At 47.1% G+C, this 19553-nt stretch overlaps 1 protein-coding gene and 1 long non-coding RNA gene across 2 annotated transcripts; both read left to right on the top strand.

The window, feature by feature from the left end:
- Positions 1-273: 273 nt before the first annotated feature.
- On the top strand, positions 274-1939 carry LOC109739698 (probable serine acetyltransferase 1). Its single transcript, XM_020298764.4, has one exon. It carries the CDS (start codon positions 734-736, stop codon positions 1643-1645), a length of 912 nt encoding a protein of 303 aa, XP_020154353.1. The 5' UTR covers positions 274-733; the 3' UTR covers positions 1646-1939.
- A 14757-nt stretch (positions 1940-16696) lies between these two features.
- On the top strand, positions 16697-18840 carry LOC109786039 (uncharacterized). Its single transcript, XR_005773195.3, has 2 exons — positions 16697-17855; positions 17932-18840. It is a non-coding gene; the product is annotated as an uncharacterized lncRNA (long non-coding RNA).
- The last annotated feature ends 713 nt before the right edge of the window (positions 18841-19553 follow it).

The raw sequence follows: 19553 nt of genomic DNA, 5'->3' as shown, positions 1-19553 counted from the left end.
CCCCTAATTCTATGAGCTCGCATGCCATGGCTGAACCTCACATCAGCAGCATGACGTGTTTGGCGGAGAGCCCGTGGAGCTTGTTGTAGGAGAGGTCGGGGAGGAGAGCCAAGAAGATTGGGCGGCGACGAGGTAGGAAAGTGAGAGAGGATACGATTTGGATGTGGTATGGTGTGGGGAAAAGATAAGATAAGGGACGTCGTGCGGTGCGTGGGCCACTAGAGCGACCGGCTGAAATTTCAGCCGGCGTGCCGTCCCGAAACGTTCCTTTTTTTGTAAATGATACAATTGTGATTGAATAAAGGAGGAGATGATTTGTCAAAAAAAAGATTGGACAGCCGGATCCAGTGACCCGACCGATCTTTTTCTCAAAAGATAAGCCGTCCGACGCGTAACACTTTGGTTTTTTATTTGCGGAGAAGTCAGTGCCACCGTGTGTACGCTGCCCACACCAGTCGTGTCGCCTTCGCTTGCTCTCGGCAACTCGGGCTCGTGCTCTTCGTGTCGTGTGTACCACCTTAGTTTTTTTTTTTTTTGAGGGATACCACCTTAGGTTGAGATAAAAGTTTCCATTCCATTGGCTGCTGGCTGGCTGGTCCACCACGCTGGACGTGGCTGTACTCGCCCCGCGCCTATACATCCGTTCCGCCGACGGCACCCAAGACTCACGGCGCCCTCACAAGCCAACGGCCCAGACGCCATCGACGCGACGACGGCGACGACGACGACGACGATGACGGCGGGTCAGCCCCTCCGCGCCGACCCCCAGCAGCGCCGCCACAGCCCGCCGGCCCTCCACCCCGCCGTGGTGCCGTCCTACCCGCCCCCGGAGTCCGGCAACGACGAGTCCTGGGTCTGGTCCCAGATCAAGGCCGAGGCGCGCCGCGACGCCGACGCCGAGCCGGCGCTCGCGTCCTTCCTCTACGCCACCGTGCTCTCCCACCCCTCGCTCGAGCGCTCCCTCTCCTTCCACCTCGCCAACAAGCTCTGCTCCTCCACCCTCCTCTCCACGCTCCTCTACGACCTCTTCGTCGGCTCCCTCGCCGCGCACCCCACCATCCGCGCCGCCGCCGTCGCCGACCTCCTCGCCGTGCGCTCCCGGGACCCCGCCTGCGCCGGCTTCTCCCACTGCCTCCTCAACTACAAGGGCTTCCTCGCCGTCCAGGCCCACCGCGTCGCGCACGTCCTCTGGGCGCAGAACCGCCGCGCCCTCGCGCTCGCGCTCCAGTCCCGGGTCGCCGAGGTCTTCGCCGTCGACATCCACCCGGCCGCCGCCATCGGAAAGGGCGTCCTCCTGGACCACGCCACCGGCGTGGTCATCGGCGAGACGGCCGTCGTCGGCGACAACGTCTCCATCCTCCACCACGTCACGCTGGGCGGGACCGGCAAGGCGGTGGGCGACCGGCACCCCAAGATCGGGGACGGCGTTCTGATTGGCGCCGGGGCGACGATCCTGGGCAACGTGTTGATTGGCGCCGGGGCCAAGATCGGTGCCGGGTCGGTGGTGCTCATCGATGTGCCGCCGAGGAGCACCGCGGTGGGGAACCCCGCGAGGCTGATCGGCGGGAAGAAGGGGGACGACATGCCTGGGGAGTCCATGGACCATACCTCCTTCATACAGCAGTGGTCAGACTACACCATTTGAGGCATTGAGCAGAGCAAGATGCCACTGTCCTCCTCTGTAACCTGCAATACTAATGCCCAGTCACGTCCCTTTCTTTCGAATAGTGAACTGGTGCTAGTCTTTCTTACTGTAAGATCTGTCTCCGATGAGGAGAAGGTGAACCATACCGTACATTGCCTGCTCAACCCCGGACAAATGTACTGAACTGAAAGTTCACCCTGTACCTGTAATTTTGCGGGATGCAATGGTCATTACTCAGGTTGCATCCTCGAGGCTTTGTAATACTCGCATACATAATTTTGACGACATAGTTGCTGTTGGTACTTGGTACAAATCAAATATGCTCGTCTCTATCCTCCACAATGTACTGAAACTTCTTTCTGCAATTCCAAATTCCAAAGAGAAGGTGAGAGCTTCTGTACCTGCTTGTCTATCTCAATATAGTAAATCTACTGCAATTTTTTGTTGGTAGCTTACCAAACTAGCCGTCGTTGGCCCCTTGGTATCTCAATATATATTGAACCTTGATAAGTGTCACACGTCAGGTACGAGCACATGGCTACTTCGAACGTTTTCGACAGCAAGTTTAGTGATGCGGGGATGACAACTTTAGTTGCAGAGCATGGCAACTTTTGTGCTTCAGTTTACTTTTGATATAAACTTGCCGTCTGTCACTGAAAATTGCCATCCTGCCGTGACTGAAATTGCCATCGAAAAACGTTAGGTCCGAAGTGCCACGCACCTGACGTGTGGCACTTATCATTTAGGTATATTTTCAGATGTGTCGTTTTCTTTGAAGACATTGGAAACACCAAAGTCTCCATACAGGATGTACGAAATAAAACAGATCAGGCATGAGATATGCTTCATGAAAACCAGCAGCTAGTAGGTGGTAAACACTATAGCAGCACATTGTTTTAATTGTTTATAATAAAAAAGCACATGGTTTTAGTTAATCCTGTGGGTGATTGGTACGGGATCCTTGCGTGTTCACACGAAGTGCTAGGTTTTATATGCGTCCTGTATCGGTTTGTATGATCTGTGTAGTGTATGGAAAAATTCATGGATGTTTTTTCTGTAGACTGTTTCGTATGAATTTTGATTCATTCTAACTTCATTAAATTTCTTTTATTTCTGTAGGATTCAATATATCCTGACGTCTGATCTCCTACGTACTTATTTCCTATTCTTTTTGTTGTTGAATTCTTGCGAATCATAAGACCCTCGACCTCGGTGCCTCTATTTCCTGGGAGAAGCAAGCACCTTCCGTTTAAAACTGTTTCTGTAACACTTAGTGCATACAGCTTGATGAGATTTAAAACTGTTTCTGTAACACCTAGTAAATACAGCTTGATGAGATTTAAAACTGTTTCTGTAACACCAAGTAACGCCGCAGGGTGAATTAACATGAAAAAATGCTGTAAAATACTTGATGAGATGATCGACAGGCGCCAAGTTGCTCGGCTCTCATCAGCATCAGCTTCAGTATTCCGATAAGATGGACAGTGTTGATGATATTGGCGTTGGCCGATGGTGACATGAATGTTTTCTGAAAACAGAGAATAGTGACAATTGATAGTGGCAATGAATTTCCTGCGTGCGTTGCAGTATTCTCTTGAGTTGCTGCAATTGCACCCCTTGAAGCTTACCCGCAGACATGTTACTTTCGGCGGAGCTGTGATTGTATTTGCATGACTTTGACAATTCGATCGCACGGGCACCATCGGATTGTGCCAAAGCAATTGGTTGAGGACGACATGATATTCTTTGAGATCGACTTGTGCTCACATTTTTCCACAAAAATGGAAAAGGAATTGTGCTCACATTATTGGTGGACCTCGTGTTAATCTAGAGATCTATCTCTAGAATGCAACCGTTTTCGTGAAAAGAATTACAAATCTAGTAGTATATCTTTTAGTCGCCTGAGCACTGAGGAAAACAACAATTCTCTAGGTTAACACAACATCCTTTGGATGTGGTTTCATTTGGAGCTTTACTCCGTCAAGTAATAGCCCTTCGCTTTGGAGAATGAAAACTTTCTATTAGTAGCGCTAATAGAAATTGCCAATTTTCTGATTATCAATCTAGAAATAAATCATGACCATAACAACAGCACTATTAATCTCATACTACTAATATGCTTAACCATGCGAGAGAGTGCACTAGACATAGAATTGGCATATCTAGGAACATGCTAAGTACTGCAAAGCATAAGCGAGTAAAACGGGATGAACGGATCATAACTTCCAGTCGTCTAGGTCAAAGCCGCGACGGCGGCTGGCAGCTGCATGCAGTTGTGTCCTTGCGGCCTTCTTCTTTGCGGCGTCGGAGTTGTCACCCATGATGTAGGTGGGGAGGTCGAGAACGTAGTCGAGTTAGTGTTCGAAGACAATCAGAGGCAAGCAGTCGTGCTGAGACGCTATGCAAAAACCTAACACCCTTCTCCTAGTGTCGGATCACAAAAAACAGGGTTCCGGAGGCCTGCTCCCTCGTACAGTCGTGCACGTGGTTGACGTGATGGGATCGCCAGAATCAGCACAACAAAAAGAGAAATGACGGTGGGTTGTGATGGAGGAGGCAAAATATATGCGATCTGATCAGGTGACGGCTAGGGTTACCACCGCCTACAATATATAAGATGTCGAGTAAGGAGACGTGACGCTAGGCCCATGCGAGTCGGTAATAACCAACAATCCGGCATCTCTGATCATAACGCGTTTGTAAATCGCTCTTAATTAAATGACACTTTTTTATCAATTCTTGACCGGTAAAAATAAAGTACACGCATGACATAACTCTGAGCTCGGCTCGGCTCATTCACGAAACACGACGTGTGCGTGACGCATGGATGGCGCGGCATAGCGAGGCAAGAGTCAGTGAAGAAACGCGTGTGTACTACTTGTCGGGACCCCGATTTCAAGTCACACCGATCTAGCCTGTAACACCTCATATCACTTTGCGGCCTCACGCACGGTACTCCCACGGGTGTCGCCTTACCATGGCCCGGGACCGTTCGCGCCTTTTGGCTCGCGTATATGACAATGTCGCTAGCATCCATATGACAGAGAATCCGGGCCGACATGGCTAGTCGTGAACCCAAAGCGGCACTAACGTATGGGGACAGGCATACATGAATCAACATTGAACGTGTCGGTCAGCAGCGTGCGAATCCGGGCTGTAGCACTGGGCTAACAGGACTCCGGGAACCCGGGATGTAGCAGGCTAGGCAGGACTCCGGATGTCACCGCGTGACATTTCCCCGAAGGGACAGACACAGGAACGAAGTGAATCACATGCCGGCCAGTCGAGTGTTCCGGAGCAGTAGTGCTGGGCTAACAGGACTCCGGTGAACCGGGCTGTAGCGGACTACTATGGCTCAAGGAGGCACTAGACTACATTTCCCCATAAGAGAGGCTGCTAAGGATAGACAACTAGATTGTCGGATCCCACACATACCAAGCATTTCAATCATACACACAATATGCTCGATATGTGCAAATACAACATGGCATCACAACAAGACTCTACGACTCAGAGTATTTATTCATTAGGCTCCGAAGAGCGAGATATTACAAACATGGGTCTCATGACCCAACATTCAGAGCATACAAGTCAAAGCACATGCGGAAGCTCAACATGTCTGAGTACAGACATCTACAAATGAAAAAGGCTGAGAAGCCTGACTATTTACTAGATCCTGCCGAGGGCACAAGATCGTAGCTGAGGTATCAAGTTAAACGTCGAAGTCCACACGGAACTACTAGCGAGACTGACGTCTCTCTGCAAAACATAAAATAAGCAAACGTGAGTACAAATGTACCCAGCAAGACTTACATCAGAACTAGCTACATATGCATCGGTATCAACAAAGGGGGTGGTGGAGTTTAACTGCAGCAAGCCAGCTTTGACTCGGTGGCTATCCTAACTACGACTGCAAGTAACTCTTTTGAGGTGGCGCACACGAGTCCACATATTCACCATATCAATACACCACTATGGATTCGCCCCCGTCTCCCTACGAGAACGCCATCCATAGCACTCACGCTTATCTTGCGCATTTTAGAGTATCCACTTTCACTTGTCTATGAACTGTTATAGGCAACCCAGAAGTCCTTTACCGCGGACACGGCTATTCGAATAGATGATGTTAACCCTGCAGGGGTGTACTTCGACACACACGCTCTCACCACTTACCGCCGTTTACACGACATGTACTCGGCAACCTTCAAGCGGAAGCCCAGCGAGGGTGTCGGCCACAGCCTACCTAAACACTCAAGTCTCTAGTCCAGGTTTATCGCCTATTCAGGTTCCATCCGCAGGGAGTCCGGCCGAGGTTTCCACATACGGCCCCGAACGATGTGTGCAGGGTTCCCGAGACACCAAACGGGCGCCCGGTACACCGTGCCACGTGCCTACCGCATCACAGCCCACCCCTCGGTCAGCGCTGTCCACGGCCTCCAGCATACTACAAACACCAGAAACTACTTGCAACTCCTGGACAGAGGACAAGGGTGATTAAGAAGCCGAGAGGGTCCATTGGTTTCGGGCCCAATGCATGATAGTAACTGTATCATGGATCACAAACACAGAACTCAGTTCCTGAGGACGGCTTCAATGAGACAACCCACCATGCACTCCTACATGGCCTCTCACCGCTACCTTTACCAAATCGTGTTCACACACTTAGCTCACACACAGTAGGACATGTTCATCACCATTCCAATTCATCCCCGACGAATCAGACCGGACTCAACTCTAAGCAGTAGCAGGCATGACAAACAAGCATGAATGAGTAGGCACATCAGGGCTCAAACAACTCCTACTCATGCTAGTGGGTTTCATCTATTTACTGTGGCAATGACAGGTCATGCAGAGGAAAAGGGGTTCAACTACCGCAGCATGTAACAGTTGAATCGATTGTCCTAATGCAGTAGAAGAGAGCAGGAGCGAGAGAATGGGATTGTATCGGATTGAACAAGGGGGGGTTTTGCTTGCCTAGCACTTCTGAAGATATTATAGTTCTTCATCGGTGTCATCGATCACGTCATCGGAGCATCGGCTACTGAGAGGGGACGATTACCGGCAAACAGAGAAAGGCACGATCAATGCAATGCACAATATGATGCATGCTATGACATGGCAATATGAATGTGTTTTGGGCTAATGCAAGCTAGAACAGAATGGTTTGAGTTGATTTGAACCAAAGATTCAAATTCACATTCAAACTATGAATTCAAATAGTGCATTATCATGTTTTCACCTATACAGCAGGTATAACTTAGTTTGACATGCATGAAAATGATACAGATGGATAGATTGCATTTTTCTGATAATTTTTCATATATAAATTATTTCATTCTGAGCTACGGTTGATTTTATATGATTTTTAGAAGTTTATACTATTTTCTGGAATTTCCTGAATAAACTTAAATCCAGATAATGCTTTACTGCGTCAGCCTGACGTCAGTGTGACGTCAGCAGGTCAACTAACCCGGTCAGGTCAAACCTGACCAGTGGGGTCCACTGGTCAGTGACTCAGTCAACTAAGAGGGTTAATTAGCACTAACTAAAAGTTAATCTAAGCTAATTAGTCCATGGACCCACACGTCAGTGGCTGTGTGTTTAAACTTAAGTTAATTTAACACTTAGCTAATTAACAGGGGCCAGGGCCCACTAGTCAGCGGCTAACCTAACTAACCTAAATAGGATTAGCCCTAACTAGCTTAGTTAGTCGGGCGGGGCCCGCATGTAAGTGAGAGAGAGAGGTCAAACCTCTGGTCAGACGGGGTCAAACCCCAGGTCGAACGGGTCAAACACGCCGGCGACCCGACGCCGGCGAGTCCAGACGCGGCGAAGCACGTCGGAAATCGTCCACCGGCGACCATTTGGACAGCGGATTGGTGCTACGCGCAGCTGAGGCTCGTGCGCAGCTAGCAGTGCAAGCGGGAGGGTCTGGGGTGGACGGAGTTGACGAAGGCGGGCTCTTTTGCGGCCGCCGGAGTTCGGGTGGGTGCGGGGTTAGCGCTGCGGCTTGCAAACAACTGGCTATCGCGCTAGCGTTGCTCTACGGGACGTCGCGAGTGCAACGGACGCACGCGCGGGGCCATTTGGTCGCCGGAGCCACGGCGGCGAGCTTCGGGCATGGTGGCTAGTCTAGCTAGAGCTCGAAATCGAGCACGGGAGTAGGGGGAAACGGTTCAGGGGCTCACAGTGAGTGCAGAGGTGGCCTCGGCGTGCTCGGGGAAGCACCGGAGCGAGCGGGGCGGCGAGAGGGATCTCCGGCGTTGGGAGGTTGAAGACGACGACGTGGAGGCACTCGGGGGCGTCCGGCGTTGCACAGCTCGACGAGGAGGAAGAGGGATACTAGGCGGAGCTCTTGGGCATCTCAGGGCGTCGCCGGGATGGCGGTGGTGGCGAGCGGCGGCGACGGAGGCGTTCGGGCGGGAAGAACAGAGGAGGGGGAGAGCGTTCGGGGGAGAGAGAGGGAGAGCCGGACGGCTCTGGGGGTCGCGTGGCATCGTCCAGACGCGTCGAGGCGGAGCCAGGCAGGCAGGGAGGGAGGAGGTGGCCGCGGCGTGTAGCTGCGCGCGTCGGGCACGCGCCCTCGCCTACTGGCGCGAGGAGGAAGGCGACAGGAGAGCGCCTGGTGGGCTGGGCCGCCAGCTGGGCCGGCCAGGTGGCTTTGGTGGGTGCCAGGTAGGTATCTTCTCTCTCTGCTTTCTGTTTTTCTAATTTGTTTTTGTTTTCTAATTATTTGCCTCTGTTTTGAGTTTAGGAAAAATACCAAGGCATTTCCTAAAATCCTGAAAATATTCATGGACACTTGCTGAATTATTTCAGTGGCCCAAAAATAGTTCCAGCATTATTTGAACATTTAAATTATTTATAGCATTTAAATGCCCAAAAGTCAAATACAATAAGATTTAATTCAAAAATCCAGGATGGCCTAGAAATAGGTGCATCATTTTTGGCAGAGGTTTTCACCTTTAACAAAAATCATGAACTTTTCTAAAGGGCATTTGAGTTCATTGAAAATATTGTTTACTTGAACCTAGTTGAATTGATTTAGTGCCAGGGCTTGGTCATCCCCAATTCAAAATTCTTTGAAAATTAAACATGATGACATGAGGAACAAGCAAAAGTCAAACAAGGGCTGATCTGGGGCTGTGACACTACTCCTCTTCTCAAACACTAATAGCATGTGAAAGAGATAGTCTCTTATGTTTTGGTATCAGCTCTACTTCACTAGCATAGTAGGACTAAACTTTTCACCATGTCATGAAACCTCACACGGGCCTTTGAGATTTTCTGAAATTATTGTTTCATATATGGTCCCAAGGCCTATTTATAATTCAATAATCCGCGACCAGATCTCAATGCCACATTGTGTTGTCCTATGTTCCAAACACGATTTTGATATACCAGTATTTTCAGTGGAGACCAGTTGAGATTAAACACACACCTAAAGCAAAGAGGTACACTTCTCAACGACTGAACAATAAACTATGCCTTGAATTGTTAGTTTTCGTAAAGAAAGTGTCACCAATTGTTTTACCTATACTAGGCTCCTGAAGGTAACCCACCGTTGGAGCATATTAGTGATCTTACTAGAGATTACCCTATCTTATAGACTGTGATCATCACTCGGGCTTCTTTCAAATATAGCTTTGTAGGATAGCATCTTTCTTATACAAGCCTCAAAATGCATTGAGACAAAAGTTAACCTACCATACGTGAGAGCAGTGCATCTCAAATGGAGTGTGATAGTAAAGTTACTCTCCTCAAGTGAGTAGTTGGTTTTATAAGGTCCTACTTCAAGGGATCTTCGATTACATAGGTCGGATTACCACCATGGAAACTCATCCAGGTGTCATACCCATCACCATCGATGCATTTTCTATCACAACACATGATAACCCTTTTGTGAAGAGATCCAACAGATTCTTAGCTGATTGGATATAGTCCAACACTATTAGCCTGGAGTTCCTTAAGTGACTTATAGATCTCAATCTTCTTCTTATATGCTTTCTGGATTGCATGTTGTCCTTTGAATTCCTTACCATGACAAATACTGTTTGATTGTCACAGTTCATGAGGATAGTCGGAATTGACTTTTCAATCACCGGCAAGTCCATCAAAAGTCTTGAAGCCATTCTACTTTAGTGCAGATTTTCTCTCATGATGTGAGTTATCTTTCCATCATTGAATTAGTTAAGATGGTTTGCTTGCAAGACTTTCATGAATTAGTCTCACATCTAAGTGTAAACACATATTCACTTGTGGCCTACATCTCACAAGCATCAGAAATCCAATTCACATCACTATTCCCTTCAATTATCGTCGTGTATCCGATATAGTGAAGTACATGACTCGTAGTATCTTTAATGGAGCGTCACAGGCGATGCGGGGCTACATCTCACAATAAGCGAGATATAGCTTGTGTGTAACAAAAATTTTCATTAGCCACTTAATGCGGCAAACGACAGGCAACGTGTCATGAGCCGGCCAAGTTCATGCTACATGTTATTTTTGGTTTTAGGATTCTTCCTGAAGTTTCTGGTACGATTCAAGTTTTTTTTCATGTTTGATTTTTTAGCGGTTTTCTGGTGTTTCTTCTTTTTTAAGTTTTATTCTTTAAAAAAATGCTTGAAATTTTCAAATATTTTTTATGTGTTTCAAAGATTGTTTACAAATTCAAAAAATTCCCACATTTTCAATTAGTGTTTCTAATTTCAAAAAATGACCCCTTTTTCAAAATTTGATCACAAATCTTAAAAAAATTCAAGAATTTTAAAAAATACTCGCTTTTTAATAGTTTGTTTTTGAACTTTAAAAATGTTCCTAATTTTTTATTAAAAAAAATCAATTTTTCGAAAAATTGTTCACATTTTCAGAAAGTGTTTGATATTTTGAAAATCCCAAACATGTTTGACATTTCAAATTTGTTTGCTTTAAAAAAAATAAAAATTTCGTGTTTTCAAAAGATCTACTCTTTTTTAAAGAAAAATCACAAAATTAAAAAAGTTCATGTTTTCATATAATGGTCACTCTTTTTTCAAAAATGTTCATGATCACTGTATTGGACACGAGACCTCCTATTTGGCACGTTCAGCACCAGTTTTAGCATTACTAGCACTCGCACGCCTCTCCCGCGTGGGCCAACCTAACAACCGAGCGCCTACTCAACTGCCCCTTTCATTCGTTCAGTTGATCAGCCCATTGTTGAGCGGTTGACCTGCTCGACCCTTGAACAATTGACTGTTGACTTTCGAGAAAAACATGAATATGAAAAATACAAAAAAAAACTTGCCAATTTAAAAAACACAAAATTTAAAAAATTATGAATTTGAAAAGAGTTCAGAATGGTTTTAGAAATAAGGAAATTGAAATAGTTCAATATTTTTTTGCAAAAAATGCGAAATTGAAAGAAGTTCAGAAAGCTTGAAAAAAGTTGATGAATTTGAGAAAAAATGTTCATAGATTCAAAAAATACTCATAAAGTTGAAGAAGTTCAGGCATTTTGAAAAGGAAAATATTGTTCAGCCAGCGGATCACGCGCACTGCATCCGCCGCCTCCTACGTGCAACACGTGTCCTTACCCTTTTCTTATGTACTCTCCGCCTTCCTACGCCCGCTCGAACGCGCACACCCAAGCTACACTCCGGCCACCATCATCAGCCCAGTTGTGCCACTCCGGACTCCCCTCTCGCCCTCCATCGCTCTGGCCATCGATGCTTTTTTTATATTTTTTGCAACAAATGCTTTGTTGCAAAAGTCCTCCCGCAACATCATCTCTGTTGCATAAATTTATTGATTCACACCATAGACGACATCATATTTTTAGTGAAAAAAATCTATAGTATTATTCATGTTGCAAAAGTCCTCCCCGCAACATCATCTATGTTGCAAAAAAGGTGAAGACGAAAATAATAATTCTACAACACCACCACTGTTGCAAAAATCCACCTGCAACATCATCTTTGTTGCAAAACAACTTAAAGATGAAAATTAAAAAATACAGCAAAAAATAACGCTCCGTTGGTTTTGCAACAAAACAATTGTTGTAGAGCGAGTAGCGCAACATCTACCCTGTTGCAATTCTGGACACACCTCATTTGGGAGATCAGATGGCTATTTGCGGCTCAATCCAACGATGCAGGAGATGGCGGATCTTTTGGAAAGATCCGCCGGCCTACGCGTAGCGCGGCCCTTTGAAATGAAGAAAAAGAAAAATGTGAAAACCGTTCACAAAAAAAAAAGTGAAAACCGAGCAAAACCCAGGCTGGGAAAACCAAAAGAAAAATCGACCGAAAAAACAGACAAATACTCCTACTTCAAAACCGGTGACAATTTTTTTACATGGGCTGGTCATTTTTTACGTAGTGCTATCGCCGTTACAGTTCGTCATGGGCCGGCCCAGTAGGGGCTCCTCTATGCGGGGAGGCCGCCAATGGAGGTGGTCCCGTTCTGCTCGCAAGACTTCTTCCGTTCCTCCGCAGCATCAAATGCCCATGACCGCGGGCGCGACCAGCGTTGGCGGCTGCGCGGCGCCATGGCCGGAAGTGGTCGCCGGTGACGATTCACCGGCAGACAGAAGACCTTCCGTTATCGCCGCCGCTCGGCTGCCGTCTCTGACCCTTTCCCAGTGGCCCGGACCGTTAGAGTAGTCATTATGGTATATGACTTCTAGTCCAAGTCAGTTTTGTATCCCTACCCCAAGTCAGTTTGTATCCTCTTATATACTCTTGTATGCCGCACCAAATCATCAACAAGCAACCGTTTTATTCAGCTTTCATGGTATCAGATACCGGTCCCAGGGTTTAGGGTATGGCTCCGCCAACGCCACCGCCGCCGCCGCCGCCCGGCTACTTCGAGCGCCGGGCCGCACTCATCGCCAAGGCTGCTAACGCGGCGGCCGCCTCTCTCTCGGCCCTCACCATAGCTCCACAAAACTACCCTACACCCATCCTCGCCGCACCAATATCTCTTGCTGACACAATCTCCGACGCCACCCCCACCACAGCCCGCCAATGCTTACTACACTCCCCAGCCGGCCCTACTGCCTTCACCATCGTATCCGCCGGCACTGCTTCCGACGCCACCCTCACCTGCGACGCCGAGCTGGGATCAAGCTGCCTTTCTCCAGGCCATGAATAACTTTACTGCACAAGGAAACTCAGGTACGGATTGGATCTTTGATTCAGGGGCCTCTAGTCATATGTCTGCATCTAGTAATTGGTTATCTTCTTGCACTAAATCTCCTTTCCCTTCCATTATCCTTGGAGATGGATCATCTATTCCTATATATTGTGTTGGTCAGGCTCAACTTCCCTCTTACACCAAACCTCTTTTACTTCGCGATGTTCTAGTTGCACCCGCCCTCATTAAAAATCTTATCTCTGTTCGCCAATTTACTTGCGACAATCTAGTTTCGGCTGAATTTGACCCTTTTGGTTTATCTGTGAAGGATTACCTGACCAAGGCCAAGATCGCTCGCTTCAATAGCTCCGGTGATCTTTATTCTCTTAATGGAGTTCCTGCCGCTACCCCTCCAACATCCATGCTGGCCTCCGTCGATCTGTGGCATCGTCGCTTGGGCCATCCCAACTCCGCCGTCTTAGCTTCTATGCTTAGTGAATTTATCATACCATGTAATAGGGCCTCTCATAATTCCGTGTTTTGCGAGTCTTGTCAATTAGGCAAACATGTGCGTCTTCCCTTTAGTTCCTTTAGTTCTTGTAGCACTTATCCCTTTTAATTAATACATTGTGATTTATGGACCTCTCCTATTGCAAGTGTTTCGGGTTTTAAATACTACCTTGTTATCCTAGATGATTTCACCCACTTTGTCTGGACTTTTCCTCTACGCAACAAATCCGAGGTCCATTATCTTTTCCTTAATTTTCAACGCTATGTGTCTGTTCACTTCTTTCTCCCAATTCGCTTTATCCAATGTGACAATGGTCGCGAGTTTGATAACATTAAAAATCGTACTTTCTTCTTACAACATGGCATCCTGCTTAGGTTCTCATGTCCCTACACCTCCCCTCAAAATGGTAAAGCAGAACGCTCTCTTCGCACCCTCAATGATATAGTTCGCACTCTCCTCATTCAATCATCTATGCCTCCCAAGTTTTGGGCTGAAGCCCTACACATGGCCACCTTCCTTCTAAATATTCGACCTTCTAAAACTAAACCCAACACTACTCCCTATTATTCCCTCTTTCTTTCCCACCCCGACTACTCCGCGGTTCGTGTTTTCGGCTGTCTCTGTTTTCCCAATGCCTACGCCACTTCTGCAAATAAATTGTCATCACGCTTTATCCCATGTGCTTTTCTCAGCTTCTCTGACGAGCACAAAGGCTATCGCTGTCTCGACCTTCACACCGGACACGTTCATGTCTCTCGTCATGTCACGTTTGCTGAGCACATTTTTTCTTTCTCACAACGCAATACTACACCATCCAACACCCCTAGCTCCGCAAACACCCCCTCTCCCCGTCCTTTCCAACTATATACTCCCCTACCTGCCGAACACATTATCACCACCACCATTAACATCCACCATAGCCAATCCCAACCATACACTCACCCCACCCGAGACGTCCCCAACACCCCCGACCCCTGCTCCCTCCCCAACACCCCCGGCCCCTACTCCCACTCCACCACCCAGCCCTGCTCCCACTCCACCACCCAGCCCTACTCCTTCGTCCGACTCTTCCGCTGCGCCGGACTCACCAGTACCCACCTTACCCCCTCGTGCTATTCCTACAGCAGCCCCGATTAATGATCATCGCATGCGTACTAGGGCCAAATCAGGATTTCATCAACCCCAAGACCGCCTAAACCTTCATACCTCCGTATCTCTCACTTCTCTTCCAAAGAATTACAAAACTGCTCTACTTGATCCCAATTGGGCCGCTGCCATGCAAGAAGAATATAATGCTTTACTTCAAAACAACACCTGGTAACTTGTTCCTCGTCCTCCCAATACAAATATTGTTTCTGGCAAATGAATTTTTTGCCAAAAGTTCCACTCCGATGGGAGCCTCTCACGATATAAAGCCAGGTGGGTTTGTCGTGGCTTTTCTCAGCAACAAGGAATTGATTACGAAGAAACCTTCTCTCCTGTTGTTAAACCTAGCACCATTCGCACCGTTCTTAGTGTTGCTGTCTCCTCTTCATGGCCCATTCACCAACTTGATGTTAAAAATGCTTTCCTCCATGGTTCCCTTCAAGAAACTGTCTACTGCCAGCAACCTCTGGGTTTTGAAAATCCATCCTTTCCAACTCATGTATGTCTTCTTCAGAAATCTCTCTACGGTCTTAAACAGGCCCCACGAGCTTGGTTTCAACGCTTTTCCTCCTTCATTCAAACAATAGGCTTCACTCCATCTCTCTCCGACACCTCTCTTTTTGTGTATCATCAAACTTCTGACACTGCCTATTTACTTCTCTATGTAGATGATATCATTCTTACCGCCTCCTCTCAAAAGTTCTTAGATCATATTGTCTCTCTTCTTAGATCTGAATTTTCTATGACTGACCTAGGACTCCTTCATCATTTCTTAGGCATTGCTGTTGTTCGAGATTCCTCCAGCCTTTTTCTTTCCCAACGCCAGTATATTCTTGATCTTCTTAATCATGCTGGTATGCTTGACTGTTAATCATCTCGCACTCCTGTCGATACTAGTTTTAAACTTTCAGCTACCGGTGAACCCTTTTCTGATCCTACTCTCTATCGTAGCCTAACAGGTGCTCTCCAATATCTCACCATTACTCGTCCTGGAATCTCTTTTGCTGTTCAACAAGCATGTCTCTATATGCATGATCCCCGGGTTCCTCACTATAATCATGTTAAACGCATTCTTCGGTATTTAAAAGGAACTCTCAATCATGGTCTCCACCTCAATAATTCTTCTCCAAACTCGCTTACCACATACTCTGATGCAGACTGGGCTGGTTGTCCTGACACTCGAAGGTCCACTTCCGGTTTTTGTGTTTTTTTGGTAACAATTTGATTTCTTGGTCTTCGAAAAGACAGGTTACAGTCTCACGTTCGTCGGCCGAGGCTGAGTATCGCGCTATGGCACATGCCGTTGCAGATACAATCTGGATTCGGCAGTTACTCTCCGAGCTACACAGGCCTATTGAGCAGGCCACTATTGTCTACTGTGACAACATATCCGCAGTCTACATGACCAGCAATCCAGTTCAACACCGACGCACAAAGCATATTGAGATTGATATTCATTTTGTTCGTTAAAAGGTTGCTCTTGGTCAGGTTCGGGTGCTTCATGTTCCCTCTACGGCTCAGTTTGCTGACATTTTCACCAAGGCACTGCCTACTAAGCCATTTCAAGATATCTGTTTCAGTCTCAACGTCGTCGAGCCTGCCGTTGATACTGCGGGGGAATGTTAGAGTAGTCATTATGGTATACGACTTCTAGTCCAAGTCAGTTTTGTACCCCTACCCCAAGTCAGTTTGTACCCTCTTATATACTCTTGTATGCCGCACCAAATCATCAACAAGCAACAGTTTTATTCAGCTTTCACGGACGCCAACCTCGCCTGCTTACCTGACGCCGCGGCGGGTCGCGGCATCATCTTTACGCCGATGTGATAGGTAATCAATCCCTTTGACTTGTGTGACTAGTAATGTTGATCCGCCCTGTTCTCAGTAGTAATGTTTGATTCGCTCTCATCTGGTTGAAGAAGAGTGTTCCAGTTGTAGCATGGCTGACTCTTTCACAGAGGTGCACAAATGCACAATTATTGGTACAGAGCAGTCGACTAGTCGAGCGCGGCAAGATGTGACATGTCATCTGTCTACCACTATCTCAGTGTCATTCTTCGATGATAACGTATCAGTAACCTCCGGAAGATGTAAACCGTGATGTCTATTAGCTTTCGATTTGAGCCTAGCAGCTACGGGCAGCTGCTACATTTTTACAAGATTGATGTGAGTGCTGAGTAAAAAATACAGGTCTTTTATGCGTAGAGGACTCGATATATGATGGATATCTGGCTGCTTATTTCACTTCCTAGGTTTTGCGCCTTCTTGACGTGATCTTATAGTACAAGTACAAAACCAGCATGTATGATTGTTAGGATCTATGTTAATTTCTTCTGGCGTCCAAACCACCAACTGCCCCTTTCCAGTCACCACTCTGTTTTGCTGTCTGTTGGTGCCATCCTTCCCCTTTCCGACGTCGATCCATCCACCCTGAAAGGGATTGGCAAAGCTCTGCTAGACCGTAGGAGCACTCTAGCACTAATTGTAGCACAGCTCACGTTCCTTTTCGGACGCAGTAGTCCATAATAGTGGTAAGTACACTGACACTGCAGTTTTCTGAACTCTCAAGGCAATGTAGAGGGTTCATTTCCTTCTGATGTATACCTGCCGTCTTGGTTCGTCTCCTCGAAATAAAAGCAGCTACATGTTCTGATGTTGCTCGGTAATAAGACAAACAGGCAACCGCCACATCCAAGACAACGCTACTTTGCACGAGGAGTTTATTCTTTCTTGGAGGCGTTGCCGCGAAAGAAATCGATCTAGGTGTAGGTGTTCATTTCATATCTTGTAATGGTTTGACCGTGGTTGCCCATGTTTTATACTCTGCTTGTTGATGTTTTTGGCCTCGTTGCCTTACATCAACTATAATAAAATATGGCTGTGTGCATCAATGATTGGGGGTTTCAACATCCTTTTCGAAAAGAAAAAAACAGTTGATCTTGGTTCTGGGACTCTACCAACTAGCAGAAGAGCTATTGATGTTAATTATTTTTCGGGACTCTAGCAACTATCAGAAGGTAAGACAGTGATATGTTAAAGAGGTCATTAAAGAAAGACTAGAGAAACCTGGCATACTAGACCACCACCACCACTTGATATCTCCGTTGCCATTTCATTTCATCGCGGCAGCTTCGACGGAGGTTCACAATGGATATAATTGTTCCTGCAGTCGTAGGTGATATTGTCAACAGAGCTGTATCCTTTGCCATCAAGAAATGCTTGCAGCTTCCAAACGTCGACAAGAATCTGGAGCGGCTAAATCAGTTGCTTCTAAGAGCCCATACCATCACCGAGGAGGCGGAGGGAAGGCTTATCAACAATCGAGAGATGCTCCAGCAGCTGGGGATATTGATAGAAGGGATGCAGAGAGGCCACTATATGCTTGATAACTTCAAATGTCGAGCCCTTCAACAAGGGAGAGGGGATGAGCATGAGGTGAGTCACTTCTCTGGATTATCTATGTTCAGTGCAGCAAAGTGTCTTCGTTCGTCCAATAACTACAGAAAATCAGTGCTCTTTGGCAGTAACAACATAGAAGATCTACAAGGTATGATTGCTACCCTAGAAAAGGCCATTGCTGACTTGAAGGAGTTTGTTATTTTTCTGGGGAACTATCCTCCAATCTGCCGCTAGCCTTTTCCACATACTTTATTTTGGGAAATTGGTTGTTCTTTTGCCTGAAGGGATGTGAATGGTTGAACAACAGAAGCTCTTGGGTTAGAGTTTGCTTGCATCAAGAAGCTTACTGGTAGATTTTCAGGATGCTTGCATTTGGAAGCGCAAATCCTGACCTGATGAGCAACCAACACCTGCATGGTTAGCCACAGTTATTGCAACAGAGTCTGAGGGTCCTCCCTTGCCTTCATACATGATTCGTTGATCAGCAAGAGACAATTAGTGCTCGAGTCTGGTGCTTGGCTCGTGGATATCTGATGGCATACACAGACAGGCAGCTCCTTCTGTTTGGTGAACGCCCGAATGAACTTCTGTTGAGAGATCAACCATTACATTGCTTGAGAATTGCCTGAATCCAGTGATGTGTTCTGGATTTCAGACTACTACTCCATGGCGCTTTCCAGGCAGAACCAACTCCTCCAAGAGCAAGATCACTTTGTCAGATTCATGTCAGGATGTGATATGCACTATTGCCTATACGAGAGATTTGATGCTCCAGGCCACGGGTGCTGAAAGGCGAGGGTGGAGAACGAGAACACGCCGTGGGCAGGAACAGGAAGAAGAGCAGTATAAAAGCTGCATTTGATCTCTATTGTAAAAGCTGCACTTGCTGAGTATTCTAAAAGCTGCAGTTGATGTATGTAATTAGTTGTGTGAGTAGTAAATGGTGATTACTGATTGTGATGTATGCTACTCAAGCATTTGCTGGAAATATATATATCTGTGGCATTTTGGCTTTGTTCTATGTCTGTGTTTCTATGTTCTTGGCGTGTGTGTCACCTCATAATTTGTGTACTGGGCCTCAGCCGGAGGGGCGCTGCTGCGCCGTGAGCTCGCCGGCAAAACAGCCATCGCACTGCTGCTGCTGCTGCTGGGCCTTCTCTGATGGCGCCAGTCAGGAGAAACACAGCCAAAAATCCTGAGCGCACCCGACCTGCAGAAATGCACCAACAGCGCCGCCAAAAGTAGGCACGCAACCCTGCCGTCCGTCTAGAAGCCACACCGCCGCAAGTAGGGACCGTACTTACCTATCGTCCGGTCCGACGATGCCGACTCATAATAATGCAGCAAAGCTTGGATTGGTTGGAGCATATGGCCATGATGATTGATGAGGAGGAAGATGCAAAGTCTCAAGCCAACCACACCCGACAAACAACGGCACAAATTGCAGTGAATCGCGCACCACATCGTGACAGTGAAGTCTGCCTTAGGTGCATGCACGTTCCTTGTCCCGCAATGCAATGCAATGCAACAAGTATCAACTTGCTAGGAAGAGCTGGCTGGATAAGTCTAGCGCTGCCCGATGCCCCGATGCGTGCGCATGGGGTAGCCTGGGCGCCGGCAAGATCGCCGTCGACTGAGCGTCAGACCCTGCCGATGTGACGGCTAATTAAAAGAGCCAACGTGCATAGCCGCCGTTCCGACGGCGAAACTTATGCTCCTTTCTTCCATGATTCC

Source organism: Aegilops tauschii, chromosome 3 (assembly GCF_002575655.3).
Source record: "Aegilops tauschii subsp. strangulata cultivar AL8/78 chromosome 3, Aet v6.0, whole genome shotgun sequence".
Taxonomy (NCBI): domain Eukaryota; kingdom Viridiplantae; phylum Streptophyta; class Magnoliopsida; order Poales; family Poaceae; genus Aegilops; species Aegilops tauschii.
Note: the sequence above shows the minus strand (reverse complement) of the source record. Positions and strands in the feature narration are given on the sequence as shown.